Consider the following 18427-nt stretch of genomic DNA (forward strand, 5'->3'; position numbering starts at 1 on the left):
CCACCCACCTTGGCCTCCCAAAGTGCCGGGATTACAAGCGTGAGCCACCGCACCCGGCCACTACTTCTTATTACATAACATTATTCAAGTTTGCCAGTTGTTCCAGTAGTATCCATTATAGCAGCACAAGCAACAAAATTCTGGTACAGAACCTGAGTCAGGATCACCTGGCACTTTTAGTGATCATGTCTCTTTAGGCTCCTTTAACTTTCCCCCTCCATCTTTGTCTTTCATAGTCATGACATCTTTGAAGACAACAGACCAGTTAATTTGTAAAGCATGCCTTCTATTTGGGTTCCTTTGATATTTCTTCATGTGTAATTTTGAGCTAAGCCTTTCCGCGAGAATACCACAGAAGGAACATTCTCATCAAGTGGCACAAGGTGTTGATTTGTCCATTAATGATGGTGATATCTGCAGGTTTCCTTGTAAAGTTACTATTTCTCCAATTTAATAAGAATTTTGTGAGGAAATACTTTGAGACTACATACAGTCCTGTTCTTCAAACTTTAATCATTAATCTAGTTCTTCATCCACTAGGTTTAGCATCCTAGCAGCTATAAAGCAGCCATGATTCTTGCCTGACTCATTACTGTCATGGTAGCTGCCAAATGGTGAGCTTTTTTTGTTTTGTTTTTTGTTTTTCTTGAGACAGGGTCTTGCTCTGCCACTCAGGTGGGAGAGCAGTGGAGCAACCTCAGCTCGCTACAGCCTCCACCTCCCAGGCTCAAGCAATCTTCCCATCTTAGCCTCCCAAGCAGCTGGGACCACAGGTTCATGCCACCATACCTGGTTAATTTTTGTATTTTTAGTAGAGACAGGGTTTCACCATGATGGCCAGGCTGGTCTCAAACTCCGGAGCTCAAGCAATCTGCCCACCTTACAAGTGTGAACCACCTCACCCAGCCCAAATGGTGAGTTTTCCAATTCCACTTTACTTCTCCATTTATTAACTGGCATCTGTCGCAAGAAAGATCTTTGCCTTTCCCATTTACTTATATGGTATCAGTATGAACTTATGGATTCTTGTTTTATTCTATGGATTATAATCTTTCACCATCATTTTATGTTCAAATTGTCCTATATTTACCAAAGTTCCTTCATGCTGGTTCCTGTGTTCTTCTAAAGTATCCCCATCATTCTTTGAGCACTTCCTTACATTTTGGAATTATCTTACTTTCTGGTTCATCTTGGTTTTTTTCCTGCCCCAGCCCTACAATCAGTCATTTCTCCAAAAGGCCTGGGTTCCTTTTAGGGTTGTGTGTGACTCCTTCTAAAACGTCCAAAGTCCAGCTATATGAAAAACCATTAGTTCATGCTGATAATTCAAATTCTACTCCAATGCAACTATAGGGTTCTTTCTAGATTTTTTTCTCTTGCCATATTCACAACTCCCTTCTCCAATAGCAGAATCTGGCTGCCACTACCCTCAAAATGTACTTATTTATTCGATCCTCAAATACAGAGAAAATGGTTTCAGAATTGCTAACTTACACAGCTACAAAACACAGACCTACTAACTAGAATTTTTTTACAGCTATTTTGGTCTTTAGATTAAAGGTATATAGTCAAAATATATGTTCAAAAGTCATTCATTTAAAACAGATTCATATTTGTATTTCATTTTAAAGGTTTTCCCCAGTCTTGATTTTATTTTTTAATATGTAAAATACTAATAGTTTAATAGTGTTCCTTCCCCATCCCTTCCACCCTAGTCCCACCTACCCTGTTATTAATCTCATTATTTTCTGATGTATTATGTGTGTGTTTGCATTTGTATCTTTTAATTTACCCTTCTATCTTACATGGAAAGTAACAGTATAGACACTCCTGCACTTTGAATTTTTTCACTTAATATGTCCTGGGAATCACTTTCTTTTTTTTTTTTTTTTTTGAGACGCAGTCTGGCTCTGTCGCCCATGCTGGAGTGCAGTGGCGCGATCTTGGCTCACTACAAGCTCCGCCTCCTGGGTTCACGCCTTTCTCCTGCCTCAGCCTCCTGAGTAGCTGGGACTACAGGCGCCCGTCACCACACCTGGCTAAATTTTTGTATTTTTAGTAGAGACGGGGTTTCACCGTGTTAGCCAGGATGGTCTGGATCTCCTGACCTCATGATCCACCCGCCTCCACCTCCCAAAGTGCTGGGATTACAGGCGTGAGCCACCGCGCCCGGCTGGGAATCACTTCCTATCAATTCATAGAGATCTTCATTCTTTTTCACTTCTGCATAGTACTGTACTGCGTGATGTACCAAAGTTTATTCAACCAATCTACATGTGGCTTACATTATTTTAAAATTTACATTTAGGTTATTTAGAGTATCTCACAATTACAAATGACAATGTAATGGTAATAACTTCGCACATCTATAATTTTGTATGGTGGGAAGTGTATCTTCAGGGTAAATTGCTAGGAATGGGATTGCTGGGTCAAAGGGCAAATGCTAATTTAGTCCTGGATAATACCAGAGTCCCCTACCAGCAATGTGCAAGAGTGCCCGCTTCTCCACTGACTTTCCAGTGGAAAGTGTTTTCAGGGTTTTTATTTTTAGCCAATCTGACATATGAGAAAATACTCAGTGTAATTTGAATTTGTATTTCTAGCACTATAAAGCTGAACATCTTTTGACATGTTTAAGGTCCATTTTATATCTTTTTTGTGAGCTATCTATTCGTGGCTTTTTTGCCCACTTTTCTATCAATTTTGGTCGTTAATCCTTCAGTGGAAGAGCTCCTTATTAAGAATATTCATACTCTGGGATACATGTTGCAAAGAGTTTCTTCTAGCATATTGGTTGTCTTTTGATTTTGTTTATAGTTTTTTGTTATGAAGAGTGGGGTTTTAAAATTTTTACAGTCAGCTTTGTCTATCTTTCACTGAAACTAGTTTTTGAGTTACAGTTCAAAAGCATTTCTAAACCTTCTCCTAAGGTTTCAGAGGAATTCATCTGTGTTTTCTTTTAGTGCTTGTATGGATTCACAGGTTATATTTAGGTCTCTGACCCATTTGTAGTTTATTTTTGTACATGGTGTAAAGTATGAATCTAATTTTATGTTTTCCTAAATGGCTAGTTAGTTGCCCCAGCACCATTTATTAAAAGCTAATTTTTGCCTGAGATTTGATAAAATATCATTATCATATACAGTCGGGCACTGCACAATGAGGTTTTGGTCAATGACGGACTGCCTATAGGAAGGTGGTCCTATTGTACTACCCTATTCTTACTGTACCCTATGTTTAGATACATACTTACCATTGTGTTACAACTGTATACAGTGTCTGGTACAGTAACATGCTGTACAGGTTTGCAGCCTAAGAGCAATAGACTATACCACAGATTCTAGGTGTGTAATAGGCTATACCATCTAGGTTTGTGATGGACCACTCTATGATGGTCGCACAAAGAAACTGCCTAATGATGCATTTCTCAGAACATATCCCCGTTGTTAAGCAACGCGTAACTGTACTAAAATTCTGTATGTACTTGAGTCTATTTCTGGCTCTTTTATTCTATTCCACTGGTCTATTTATGTGCCTGTACCACAGTTTTAACTATAGGATGCTATAATATAAAACATGGCTAGTCCCAACTTACAGATTTTCTTTTGCGGTATATTCTTAGGTATTCTTGCACTTCTATTTTTCCATGTGCACTTTTGTATAAACTTATCTAGTTCTATTTTTTAAAAACTGTTTATTGGGATTGTCTTAAGTTTATAAAACAACTTAAGAACCACCAACTTTTTCATAACATTAATCCCAGGAACAAGGAATGTCTTTCCATTTGTTCAAGTCTACTTTTATGTTTTGTTTTGTACAGACAAGGTCTCACTATGTTGTCTAAGACGGTCTCAAACTCCTGGGCTCAAGGGATCTTCCCTCCTCAGCTTCCTAAAGTGCTGGGATTACAGGTGTGAGCCACCATGCCTGGCCTACTTTTGATTTTCAGAAGTGTTTTTAAGATCACCCTGGGCTGGGCTTGGGGGCTCACACCTAAAATCCCAGCACTTTGGAAGGCCAAGGCGGAAGGATCGCTTGAGCCCAAGAGTTCAAAACTAGCCTGGGCAACATAGCACAACTTCTTCTTACCAAAAAAAAAAAAAGGTACTAAATCAGGTGGGTGTGGTGATGCATGCCTGTAGTCCTGGCAATGTGAGATTGCTTAACTAGGAAGTTGAAGCTGCAGTGAGTTGTGACTGGGCCACTGCACTCCATCCTGGGTGACAGAGTGAAACCCTGTCTAAAAAAATAAATTTGCCCTACAACAGCTTCTGTACATTTCCTGTTAAAATTATTACTATTTTATCTTCTTGTTGCTATGTAAAAGAGGCTTTTACTCTACCATAATTGGTTACTGCTTGTGTATATGAAGATTTCTGTATGTTAATTTTGTATCCTGTTCCTCAATTATTGTTTCAGTATAATAATGCATTCTCTAGAGTTTTATTGAATACTATAATACCATATCACCTATGTTACCACTTGACATCTTTTCTAAGGCTTTTGTCTCTAATTGGTCCTCTTCTTGGCTAACCGCATTGGTTAATATTTCCAGAACAATGTTAAATAATAATGGAAATAATGGGCATCCTATACTTGTTCCTAATCCTAGCAGAAGCTAGTCTTTATTAGGTGAGATGCTGGCTTTCGAAAAGGTCTATATCAAATTTTATCACATTAAGTATTAATCAATTCCTATTTTCTGAAGTCTATCAAGAATAGGTATTGATCTTTCTTAAAGGTTTTCTTCAGTGTCTATGTAAATAATTGTGATTTTTTTTCCCTATGTGTGTTAATACAGTATATTACTGGGCTTCCTAGAACCAATCTTGCATTCCCAGAATAAATCCCACTAGGCCACAGATGTAATTTTAAAGAGATAAGCAATATGAAACTGAAATCTTAAGTACTACCTTTATCAGGTTCAGGTATTGATATCATACTTCTTTAAAAAATTGTGGAAGGTTCTTGTGTGTTTTGTTTACTGTCTATGCTTTGGAAGAATTTATGTGGCACGAGGACTATTTGGCCTTTAAAGGTCTCAGAAATTCCACATGAAACTATTTGGGCCTGGTGTTTGTTTGAGACAGAGTCTTGCTCTGTCACCCAGGGTAGACTGCCGTGGCACAAATATGGTTAACTGCTCCCTCAACTTCCTGGGCTCAAGCGACCCACCCACCTCGGCCTCCCCAGTAGCTGGGACTACAGGTGCATACCACCATGCCTGGTTTTTTTTGGTTTTTTTTTTTTTTTTTTGAGATGGAGTTTCGCTCTTGTTGCCCAGGCTGGAGTGCAATGGAGCTATCTTGGCTCACCGCAACCTCTACCTCCCAGGGTCAAGCAGTTTTCCTGCCTCAGCCTCCCGAGTAGCTGGGATTACAGGCATGTGCCACCACACCTGGCTAATTTTCTATTTTTAGTAAAGACGGGGTTTCTCTATGTTGGTCAGGCTGGTCTCGAACTCCTGACCTCAGGTGAACAGCCCATCTCAGCCTCCCAAAGTGCTGGGATTACAGGTGTGAGCCACCTTGTCTGGCCCTAATTTATTTTTTGTAGCGACAGAATTTCATCATGTTGCCCAGGCTAGTCTCAAACTCCTGGGCTCAAACAATCCTCCCATTTTAGCATCCCAAAATGTTGGGATTATAGGCATGAGCCACTGGATCCAGTTCCTGGTGCTTTTTGGTGAAGTAATTCCTTCCACGGAATTTAGTGGTTCATTTAAGCTTCCTACCTCTGATGGGATCAATTTCTGTTAAACTGTGTTTTCCAAATTTTCCAATTTATCTTTGTCTCTTAGAATTTTTTTTTTTTTCTGAAACAGGGTCTCACTATGTTGCCCAGGCTAGAGTATGATGGTGCAATCACAGCTCACTACAGCCTTGAACTCCTGTGTTCCAGCAATTCCCCTACACCGAAGCCTCTCAAGTAGCTGGCACTATAGGTGCCAGTTAACTTAAAAAATTTTTGTAGAGACAGGGTCTCACTATGTTGCCCAGGTTGATCTTCAACTCATGGCTTCAAGCAATCCTCCCACCTCAGCCTCCCAAAGGGCTTGGATTATAGGCATGAGCCACCACACCTGGCCTCTTAATGATTCTTAAGTTTCTTCTTTTCCAATGGTTATTCCCTTTTTCACTTCATACTTCTGCTTTTACTGTCTCTTTTGAAGTTAGCCAGTGTTTACTAACTGCAACTATTCTTCTATTTCCATCATACATTTCTGCACTTATCCTTATTATTTCTTGGATTTATTCTGAAATATTTTATAGGGATTTTTCCCTGGCTTTTCCAGTTGGGAATCTGGTTTTGTTTTGTTTTGTTTTGTTTTTTAGATGGAGTCTTGCTCTGTTGCCCAGGCTGGAGTGCAGTGGCATGATCTCAGCTCACTGCAACCTCTGCCTCCCAGGTTCAAGCGATTCTCCTGTCTCAGCCTCCTGAGTACCTGGGATTACAGACACACACCACCATGCCCAGCTAATTGTTTGTATTTTAGTAGAGATGGGGTTTCACCATGTTGCCCAGGCTGGTCTCTAACTCCTGAGGTCAAGCAATCTACCCGCCTCGGCCTCCCAAAGTGCTGGGGTTACATGTGTGAGCCACTGTGCCTGGCCTGTTTATTTTCCTTCTCCCATTTTTACTGTTTCAGGAAATAAATTTTCATCTGTTCATTGTTTTAAACATATTCTGTAGGTTTTGACACAGTGTTTTGTCTTTTTTTCTTTTTAGAATTCTACCATTTGGTTTCTATTTTCCCCTTTCATCCAAGAATTGTTTACTAGAAGATCTATTTCCTGGCTGGAGGCTGCTTTTGTTCCAGCTGTTGTAAGTTTCTAATTTTAAGCAATGTTGTTTCACAGTATTTTTTGCTCTATGGGATTTAATGATGTTTTCTTTCTGACCTAATACATATGATCAACTTTTGTGAATATTCCATGTGTACTTTAGAATAAGATTTATTGTTCATGACCAGGGTGTACAGTCCAAAATAGATGCCTAAGATCTATCTATTATGTTATTTAGGTCTCCTAAATTGTTATTTTTGTCCATTTGACCTGTCTTGTACTAACAAAGATGTGTATACATCTCCTAGTATTTCTACCTAAGTCTGTTCAATCTCCTATAGTTTCAGCTTTATAAAGATGGTGGTTATTTGTGGCAAAGATATTTGATTTGCTTTACATTATCATTGTGACCTATGGCTTTTAGCAGTTGAAAATGTCCTTCCTGGGAGGCTGAGGCAGGAGAATCACTTGAACCTGGGAAGTGGAGGTTGCAGTGAGCCGAGATTGTAGCACAGCACTCCAGCCTGGGTTACAGAGTGAGACTTCATATCACAAAAAAAAAAAAAAAAAAAAAGTCCTTATCATGGTTAATACCTAAACTTTACTGTTCATTATTACTGTCACAAATACTGCTATGTTATTGTTTCCATTCTCCCAGTATATTTCTGCCCATTCCCTGTTTTTAGCCTTTCTGAATCACATTTATATACTGAATGTAGTTGGTCCATAATAAATTAGACATTTTTTTAACAAGTGAATTATACCCATCCATATTTATTGGTATGACATTTACTTTTTTACTGCCATATTATTATTATTTTGAGACGGAGTTTCACTCTTGTTGCCGAGGCTGGAGTGCAACGGCACAATCTCGGCTCACCACAACCTCTGCCTCCTGGGTTCAAGCAATTCTCCTGCCTCAGCCTTCCAGGTAGCTGGGATTACAGGCATGCGCCACCACACTTGGCTAATTTTGTATTTTCAGTAGAGATGGGGTTTCTCCATGTTAGTCAGGCTGGTCTCGACTCCCGACCTCAGGTGATCTACCCGCCTCAGCCTCCCAAAGTACTGGGATTACAGGCATGAACCACTGTGCCTGGCCTGTCATCTTATTTTTTATAAATACTATGTATTCTGTATTTACTGTTTGTCTTTTATATTTTTCCCCTTTATCATTACCCACAATGATATATACTGTTTATGTGAGAAGTTTAAAGAATGTTTATATTTTTTAGCCTAGTAGTTACCCTTGTAATTATGCCTTTTGATGCCTTTAGTTCATTTCCTTAATCTTTCATTAACTAGTTTGTTTTTAATGATATCTGTTAGCTAACAGTAATCAGTGAGCTGATTCTGCTATATTCTTTCCCTCTCTTCTCCCATTTTTCAGTTGCGTTTTTTTCTGAAACTAAACATATAACTCTTATACATTGTTCTCTACCCTCATCCCCACTTCTGTTTTAGTCTTAGAATTATAATTAAGTATATTAGATAATCACTACCAATCCTTCTGTTGAAATCTCTCCAGCTACCTCTTGATTGGATGAAGCTCATTCTCTAGTAGATTTCTCAAGAAAGCCTCCTTAATGCAAACTTCCCTCGGTTCTTGGGTGTTTAAAACTGGTTTTCTGTAGTCTTAATACATGAAGGTGTGCTTTGCTAAACATAAAATCCTTAGTCACAGATTCTTTCCTTCAGCCTCCTGAAAGTGCTTTTCTGTTGTTTCCTTGCTTTTCTATGTTGCTTTGGAGAAGTTGGATGCCATTTTATTCTCTTGCCCATGTAAAATCATTTTATTTCTGCCCAAAGGTCCTGAGGATTTCTCCTTATTTTAAAAATCCAACGGTTAATCAGTATTTTCTCTAGTTTGACCATTCTGGGTCAATTTTCCCACGTGCTCAGTGTGCTCTTTCATTATATAACTCTGAATCTTATTTTATTTCTGGAATATTTTCTTGGATTACAGTTTTAAATATTAAGTCTGTTCTACTGGTTTTTCTTCTTCAGACACTCCAATTATATGTATGTTCAGTCTTCTTTGCCTTTCATTGTAGTCACTTTTTTCTGATACATTTAACTAGTAATTTAAAAAAATTAATCCCAGATGTGACAGTATAACCAATAATTTTAAAGGAATTTGTATTTTAAAATTTTATAATTGCATATATGTACAATGTACATGTTTTCATATATGTATACACTGTGGGATGACTAAATCAAGCTAGTTAACATATTCACCACATCGCTTTTTTGTGGTGAGAACGCAAAATCTACTTTTACTTTTTTATATTATTTCATTCGTTCTTTAGGCTATTTATCTATTTTTCTTCAATGTTTCTTATTAAATTTTCATTCAAATACATTCTCATTTGAGCACCTTGAAATTTTGATATCATTTCTGATGTGATTTTGTCTCCCCTGCCCATTTTCTTAATTCAATCAGCTTTAACTTCACTTCTTACTATTATCCCTCCATTTTGTCATTAGTTTCTGAATTTTCTATTTTTACAACTTCAAATGCTTATCAGGGGCTATTGCACTCAGACTGAAGCATGGTCAGCTGCTTCATGATTGACTTTTATAGTGAAGGGAGTTCTATCAACTGAAATGTTTCATTTTCACTTTTTGTTTTCTTATTGTAGCTTTATATAAATGAAAACTATTTGTACCCGCATTCTCCAAAGTTGGCAGATGAACAAATGAACAAAAATCCTAGTTCAAGAGCACCCTCTTCTGTCAGCATAGCAAAGTGCAGTTTAGTTCACGGGTGACTAATTTTAGGGAGGGTGGTGGGGAAAGGCATAGTGTCCTTCAGTTTTTTGGATTTTGTATGTCTTGCAGATACATAAATTTACCCCCCTTGCTTCATTTTCCTTCACTATTTCCAAAGGTACCTCTCTCTTTCCTTTGTACTCTTCTTCCCCAGAAGTAATGCCTTCCCTTGACTACCATATTGATTTGTGTGTGTACTCTTAAGTACCTTCTCTCTAAAGTCACTGCTCTTGTTCCTAGCATATTCCATTTTTTTTCTTTTGTCTTTTTTTTTTTTTTTTTTTAAGAGACAGAGTTTCTCTCTTGTCACCCAGACTGGAATGCAATGGTGCGATCTCAGCTCATTGCAACCTGTGCCTCCCCAGTTCAAGTGATTCTCCTGCCTCAGTCTCTCGAGTAGCTGGGATTACAGGGACGTGCCAACACACCTGGCTAATTTTTGTATTTTTAGTAGAGACGGGTTTTCACCATGTTGGCCAAGCTGGTCTCAAACTCCTGACCTCAAGTGATCCACCAGCCTCAGCCTCCCAAAGTGCTGGGATTATAGGCATGAGCCACCACACCTGGCCAGAAGAAGTTTTTTTTAAAAAGCAAAGTAAAAGGTGTAATAATACAATACTTTTTGAGTTAAAAGTAAATATATGGGCCAGGTGCAGTGACCTACACCTCTAATGTCAGTACTTTGGGAGGCCGAGGCGGGCGGATCACTTGAAGCCAGAAATTCGAGACCAGCCTGGCCAACATGGCGAAACTCCATCTCTAAAATACAAAAATTAGCCAGGCATGGTGGCACATGCCTGTAATCCCAGCTACTTAGGAGGCTGAGGCAGAAGAATCGCCCGAACCTGGAAGGCGGAAGTTGCAATGAGCCGAGATCTCACCACTGCACACCAGCCTGGGCAACAGAGTGAGATTCTGTCTCAAAGAGAGAAAAAAAAAAAAACACAGCAAATTTGGAGAGAGACTTTCCAGAGGTAATTAAAATTAAATGGGGTCATAAGAGGGGGACCCTAATCTGATAGGACTTGAATTTTTTTAAGAATTGGAAAAGCTGGGCCGGCACGGTGGCTCATGCCTGTAATCCCAGCACTTTGGGAGACCGAGACAGGTGGATCATGAGGTCAGGAGATCAGGACCATCCTGGCCAACATGGTGAAACCCTGTCTCTACTAAAAATACAAAAATTAGCTAAGCGTGGTGGCGGGCGCCTTTAATCCCAGCTATTCAAGAGGCTGAGGCAGGAGAATCACTTGAATCCGGGAGGCAGAGGTTGCAGTGAGCTGAGATCGCGCCACTACACTCCAGTCTGGTGACAGAGTGAGACTCCATCTCAAAAAAAAAAAAGAAAAAAGAATTTGAAAAGCCAGCTGGGCACGGTGGCTCATGCGTGTAATCCCAACACTTTGGGAGTCCGAGGCAGGCAGATCAGGAGATTGAGACCATCCTGGCTAACATGGTGAAACTCCGTCTCTACTAAAAATACAAAAAATTAGCCAGGTGTGGTGGTGGGCGCCTGTAGTCCCAGCTACGTGGGAGGCTGAGGCGGGAGAATTGCGTGCACCCAGGAGGTAGAGTTTGCAGTTGAGATCACGCCACTGCACTCCAGCCTGGGCGACAGAGCGAGACTCCGCCTCAAAATAAATAAATAAATGAATGAATGAATGGAAACGCCAGCCTGGGCAACATAGTAAGATGCCATCTCTACAAAAAATTTAAAAATTAGCCAGATGTGGTGGCATGCAGCTATAGTCCCAGCTACTAAGGAGGCTGAGGTGGGAGGATCACTTGAGCACCAGAGGTCAAGGCTGCAGTGAGTCAAGGTCACACCGTTGCACTCCAGCCTGGGTAACAAAGCAAGACCCTGTCTCTGAGGGAAAAAAAAAAAAGAGGAAGAGACACCAGAGATCTCTCTCTTTCTGCATGCACAGAGAGCAAAGACTTTGTGAGGACACAGCAACAGGGTAGTCCAGAAGCCAAGGAGACAGAGACCTCAGAATTAAGCCAACCCTGCCAATACCATGATCTTGGACTGCTAGCCTCCAGAACTGACAGAAAATAAGTTTCTGTTATTTAAGCTATGCAGTTTATGGTATTTTCTTATGGCAGCCCTAGAACACTAATACATAAAGCAAATACAGGTCAGGCATGGTGGCTCACACCTGTAATCCCAGCACTTTGTGGGGCCAAGGAAGGTGGATCACCTGAGGTCAGGAGTTCAAGACCAGCCTGGCCAATGTGGTGAATCCCTGTCTCTACTAAAAGTACAAAAATTAGCCGGATATAGTAGTGCTTGCCTGTAATCCCAGCTACTTGGGAGGCTGACGCATGAGAATCTGTTGAACCCAGTAGACAGGGGTTGCAGTGAGTCAAGATTACGCCACTGCATTCCAGCTTGGGTGACAAGAGCAAAACTCTGTCTCAAAAAAAAAAATTTTTTTTAAATAAATAAGTAAAGCAAATACAACATCGATACCAAAACCTGATTTTAAAATACCTAAAAAAATACGCACTAGTATCACATAATATTAATGCAAAAACTCAAAACATTAGCAAACAGAATATACAACTTCAGGAATGAAGGAATAGTTTAGTATTAGGAAATCTACGAGGATAGGTTTATAAATAGATCTAAGGAAGAAAATCACATGATCATCTCCAAAAACACTGAAAGTGCATTCAACAATATTCAACACTCATTCGGAACTTTAAGGACAAAATAAACAACAAAAATATTTAAAACAGAAACCAGTAGTAGCTTCAACATGAAAAAAAGATACAAATCAGGAAACACTGACAGCAGTCTTGCTAAACTTAGAAATAATACAAAGATGCCCAGAATTACAACTATGATTCCCTATTACATTTGACATATAGGAAGTTGCAGCCAATGCAAAACAAGGAAAGAAATGACACGTAAAATAACTGGAAAGATAAAACTTTATTTACTTACTTATTTTTGGAGATGGAGTGTTGTTCCATCACCCAGGATGGAGTGCGGTGACATGATCATAACCCAGAATAGCCTCAAACACCTGGGCTCAAGCAATCCTCCCATTTCAGCCTCCCAAGTAAACAGGACTAAAGGCAACGGCCACCTCACCCAGCAAATGTTTTTACTTTTTGTAGAGGTGGTGACTCATTATGTTGCCCAGGCTGGTTCTGAGCTCGTGGCATGAAAGGATCCTCCTGCCTTGGCCTCCCAAAGCATTGGGATTACAGGCATGAGCTCCTGCACCCAGCAGAACTCTTATTTATACATAGACAGTATACAACCACATTTTAAAAACCCTAATGACAGAAAAAAATTACAAACAAGAGTATGTAATAGGTAGCAGGATATAAAACTTTATAATGAGAATCAAGAGCTATCATATATACCTTAAGAAAAAGTTAGAAGATGGCAGAGTAGGAAGCATCAGGAATTTGTCTCCCCACCTAGGCAACAATTGCCTGGCAGAATCTGTCTGATGGAACTATTTCGACTCTGGCGTCTGTTGAAGGATTGCAACTTCCAGGGGAAGGACTGGACTGAAAATTGGAGTTAATTTCAGCTCTTAGCACAGTAGCAGCTACCCATCCCCCACCCCAGCTCCATGACACATAGTTTCGCAAGGGTTCCTGGAGCAGTTTGCACACAGCTTGCAGGAGCCGGGGTGGGCAAAAAAGCACCCTGTCCTCCAAATATTGAGAATCTGTGCTTGCTGACTGCTGCTTCTGATCATAGAGGTGCAAAGAGATGGGTGGTCACTGTTGCTACAATTCCCCACGTTGTTGCGAGGCTCTCCTGCTTTGGGCTGAAGTGACTTGCAAGGAATTTAAAGGGCTGACACCTTTTTACCGTCTTCATTTTTTTCTCTTTTTCTACTTTTGGGAGCCAGACATTAACAACTAGGACACTCAAAAACAACTGCATATATAGGGAAAATTAGAATGACTGCACATGCCCCTGCAAAGGCTCAGAAAAGACCTAAGGAAGACCTTAAGGTTACACCTCAGGCTTATCCTTGGTGCAGGAAGAGCCTACAAGAATAAAAAAGACAAAAACAGTAACAGAAAAAAGCAAACCCTAGGGAAGAGGGAGCATCTGATTTCTAGAGTTACCAGAGAGCCATCATGTTATTATGCAAGGACTACTGAGAGCACAGTGTACCCATAAGGAAGGCAATGGCCATCTACAGATGCCCTCAGTTTGCCCAACACTGTCCCCTTTACTTAATGACCCAGGAATCGCTGTACCAAAAAAAGGTACAAATTGCTCCTGTCTCCCACAGATCTCCACGCACACACTCCAACCTTCTAGGATGCCCTGTGTACTCTCTTCTCTACAAAAACAAAACCCCCTCTGAGCAGAGGGCCCCAAAGATACTTAACAGTGATCACTCTGGCCTCACTGTAGACTCTGTGGACATGGCCCCTAATTTATGCTCCTCAGAGGGCCTTCTAAAGACTCCTGAGCTCTGCTGGCCCTTATTACTCCTATCTCCAGCTCTGAAGTCCATATGTGCCACTAGGGTATCTATAGCCACTAGGTCTTTCCAGAACACACTACTCAGTGGCCACTGGTCCTGTGCCCACCCCATTCCCGACCTGTGTTGTCTGACAGGAAGGCCAAGTGGTTCAGTGCTTCCTCACTAGGCCGAAGCACAATACCCATGAAAGTGGCTGACTAGGACAGGCAAGACAAGCAGATGTGGCACTTACAGAGTGTATGATGTCCACCATGTTGTAGGCTTTGGTTGATTCCAAAGGGACAATTGTGTCGAGCTCAGGAACCAGACGGTCACTTTAGGCAAAAAAAAAGGCAGGTATAGTCAACATAGGAAGAGCCAGTTACCTTTTGTGGGAAGGGAGTGGGAAACTTGCCATACATACATATATAGATGTGTGTGTGTGTGTGTATATATACACACATACGTATATACACACATACGTGTATATACACACATACACATATACGTGCATACACACACATATACGTGTATATACACACATACATATATACGTGTATATACACGTATATGTGTATAGACTCCAACAGCAAGAGGAAAGGTCTTCACCAGATGGCCAGCAACACACCCTTCCCCAGGACTGTCCCAGCCTCTGGCTACAAGCAATATGCATAAACATGTCTCCTAAAGGGCATGCTGTTTGCATCATTTTACATTTATTTATTTCAAAAGGACAACTAAGTAGAGCCCAGGAACCAGTCACTTTAGGAAGAAAAAAGGCAGGTATAGTCACCATAGGAAGAATCATGGCTCGCTCTTTTGTGGGTGAGGGGAAGGAAAGGAAATGAGAGATCTCTTCATGGGGACTAGGCCAGACCAAAAAAAATTCCATCTCCAATTCTAGCTAACTTAAGAGTTTCTTAGAAATCAAAAAATTTTTCTTTAAAAATGTTCTGGGCCACTCTTCAGCCAAACATGACATCATCCCCACACCTAGGAGCCACTCTACCACACTCTGCTGCAACCTGCCCAACAGGGCAGAGCCTGAAGGTCCTGTCAGGGCAGAGAAAGGCAAGCTACACTGCAAAATGAGAGAAGGCATACTGGCCTACAACCCACCTGGGATCATGGCACTCACGGACAGGAGCTGAGTCCTGATTGCTCAGGGGCAGGTAGTTGAAGAAATCCCGGAGATTACACAAGGCATCAACATCATTTTCAAAAGCTCTGTGGGCCACACCTAAAAGAACAGGGAGCATATATGATGAGTCAGGGTACCAGCCAGCCCAAAGCTGCTGCTTCATGCCTGACTACACCCTTCTAGGGCATGTCTGTAACAGACTGTGCTGATAGCTCTGTTCTCCGCACTCTCCACTGAGGATGTAATGCCACATAATACATACCTTCTGGGTGATCCTTCAACTCATGCAGCATGGGTTCCCTCTGTTCTGCACCCACACCTCTACAGGGTCACACCTTTCTTTATTCAGGTCCTTGCTCTAATGTCACCTCCATATCCACTCCCAGACCCTTCACTATCCATCCCTATACCATGGGGGAGGTTCTCCTCCTGTACTTTTCCCTGCATCACCTATTTCCCTGTTTACTGCCAGATATCTCTCCTGGAATATCAGCTCCAACAGGGTAAGATCAGGCCTGGCCCCCATGAAGAATAATGCACCTGGCAAACAGGTGCTCAGCAACAGTGGAAGGAAAGGAGGGGGGCCACTTGCTCCTAGTGAGGAATCAAGCCATAATTCTTGAAGAGCACTCCGAAATCACAGAGCAGCCAAACAAGGCCATAGATATGATGGAGAAAGTGGAGCCAAGAACTCTCTTCCAGGTTCATCCCACCAGACTCCTTTTTCCACCACTGCCCCTACAGTCCCTTGTCCACAAAGCTGCCAGACAGAGCTTTTTAAGTCAGATCGTGTCATGTCTCTACTCCAATGATCCTCCTTGTCCACTGAGCGGGTCAGTCACTCTCCTACCTGAGAGCCTTTGCATAAGCTATTCCTTCTGCCTACAATGCTCCCCACTTACATATCAACGCAGTTAAACTCCTTAAAATCTGCTCAGTTCCTAACCTCAGTGAGGCCTGCCATTACTACCCTATTTGAAACTACAACAATCCCAGTCCCCTTTACCCTGTTATACTTTTTCCATAGCACGTATTGCCTTCTAACATACCGCATAGTGTACTTACTTATAATGTTTATTGTCTATCTCCTCTACTAGAATATGAGCCCCATATGTGCAGGAGTCTTTCGTTCTGTCCACAGATGTATTCCTAGCACCTAAAACAATGCTTCACACAGAGGTACTCAATGAATATTTGTTTTGTTTTCTTTGCTTTTTTCTACATTTTTATTATTTATTCTATTTTAAATTTTTAATTCCTTTGCTATTTGTCTTTTTCCACATATTCTAAATGAGTATTTGTTGAATAAAAAGCATTTTCAGCATGACAGAATTCTTTCATTCAAGATATATTTATAAATGGGTACAGCCACTTTGGAAGAGAGTCTGTCAGTTCCTTAAAAGTTAGACATCGAGTTATCATTTAACTCAGAAATCAAAGAGAAATGAAAACATATGTCTACCCAAAAACTTGCATATAAATATTAATAGAGGCATATTTATGATAGCCAAAAAGTAGAAATGACTTAGTGTCTATTAACTGGTCAGTGAATAAACTAGATGTAGTATATCCATATACTGGAATATTATTCGGCCATAAAAATGAATAAAGTACTGATTCATGATACAATATGGATGAACCTTTAACATTATGCTAAGTAAAAGCAGCCAGCAACAAAAGATCACATATTATATGATTCCATTTCTAGGAAATGTCCAGAATGAAAAAATCCACATAGAGACAGAAAGTAGCCTGGTAATTGCCTAGAGCAGAAGTATTTGTGGTGAAATGCAGAGTGACTGCTAATGGGCACAGGGTTTCTTCTTGGGGTGATGACAACGTCCTAAAATTGTGGTAATCATCACGCAACTCTGAATATATTTAAAAACCGCTGAATTGTACACTACAAATAGGTGTTTAAAATGTATAGTATATATGAATTACATCTCAATAAAGCTGTTACCAAAAGAGAAAAAAGAGAGAAAAATATATGTATAGAGCATCTTTTTGTGCCTTGCCCTGGGGATACAGGGCCAAGCGCATCAGACACAGCCCATCAAAGAGCCACAGGCCCAGAAAGAAAACCACATACTGCCCTACAATCAAAAAAACAAACAAAACACACTTAAGATTGTGCTACAGAAGAAACTTTAATGTCATGGCAGACATTCATTACTTTAAGCTGTCAAGTAAAAAAAAAAAAACCTCAGGTTATATAAGAGTATGCCCATACCTACGTTTGAGTAAGTGTATGTGTATTCACAGTCATCTGCGTGAAAAGACTGCAAGGGTATAACCAAAAAATCACTAGTGATTATCTGTGGATGATGGAATATCTAGTGGTTTTTATGTTTTGTATGTTTTCTACTACAAACATATCATGCTATTAAAACGGGGAAAAATAAACAGCGTATTTCATCAAATCTAAGATGCCATCAAGACCCAGCTTTATATTATATCCCAGCAAGAAAAACAGGCTGCTACCAATAAAGCCCTGAGACAACAGCATGACATCAGGTCATGCTGGAGGTGATGCTGAGAAGTGTTCTGATTCTACATATGTCTTAAAAGATGGGGCTAAATGATGCTGATAGGTAAGGGAAAGGAATGAGTCAAGATCGATGCCAACCTGACAAGGGGAGAAACAATTTTTGTGGGTGGGGGAATCAAGAGCCCTGACTTTTTTTAAACTATATTTCATCTAATCTAAGACTTCACTGATAATACCCATCTGTATTTTAGGGACACTGGGAAGAAATGCTGACAAATGCTGACCCAATGCCTTAACCACAGTGCAATGAGGTGCATAAATCAGGCACGCCAGCCTCTTACTACTGTAAAATCTCTCAAAGAAGTAATTTCTCCTGTCTTTAGGTACATTGCTGTGTGGTAGGCAATCCATTCACAACTGGGTGGTTTCTTTTACAAGAAAACATGGAATTGCAATAATTACTCCAACAGCTAACATGTCTTCACTAATATCAGAATCATGCCCTACTCCCAATTCCATGCCTTTCTGTTTAAACAAGAACTTTTTGTTTCAATGCTGAGGCACAGAATAATCTTTATACATTTTAAACTTGGCATGTAATCTTAAAGTTGTGAACAACTAGCAGGACCTGGTGACTCATGCCTGTAATCTCAGCACTTTGGGAGGCTGAGGTGGGAGGATTGCTTGAGCCCAGGAGTTCGAGACCAACCTGGGCAACACAGTGAGACCACACCTCTACAAAAAAAAATTAAAAATAAAAATTACCTGGGCATGGTGGCACATACCTGTA

General features: G+C 40.5%; 1 protein-coding gene across 7 annotated transcripts in view; it reads right to left on the reverse strand.

Annotated features, from left to right (window-relative positions):
* The window catches only part of PCCB (propionyl-CoA carboxylase subunit beta), a 94483-nt gene that overhangs the window by 19657 nt on the left and 56399 nt on the right, over positions 1 to 18427 (reverse strand). For all 7 annotated transcript variants that reach the window (XM_025376077.1, XM_025376073.1, XM_025376072.1 and 4 more), the window contains 2 exons: positions 15125 to 15245; positions 14259 to 14340 (listed from right to left, as the gene is read on the reverse strand). In XM_025376077.1, coding sequence (XP_025231862.1) covers positions 14259 to 14340; positions 15125 to 15245 — 203 coding nt within the window. The remainder of the gene's footprint in view (positions 1 to 14258; positions 14341 to 15124; positions 15246 to 18427) is intronic.

Source organism: Theropithecus gelada, chromosome 2 (assembly GCF_003255815.1).
Source record: "Theropithecus gelada isolate Dixy chromosome 2, Tgel_1.0, whole genome shotgun sequence".
NCBI classification, from domain to species: Eukaryota; Metazoa; Chordata; class Mammalia; order Primates; family Cercopithecidae; genus Theropithecus; species Theropithecus gelada.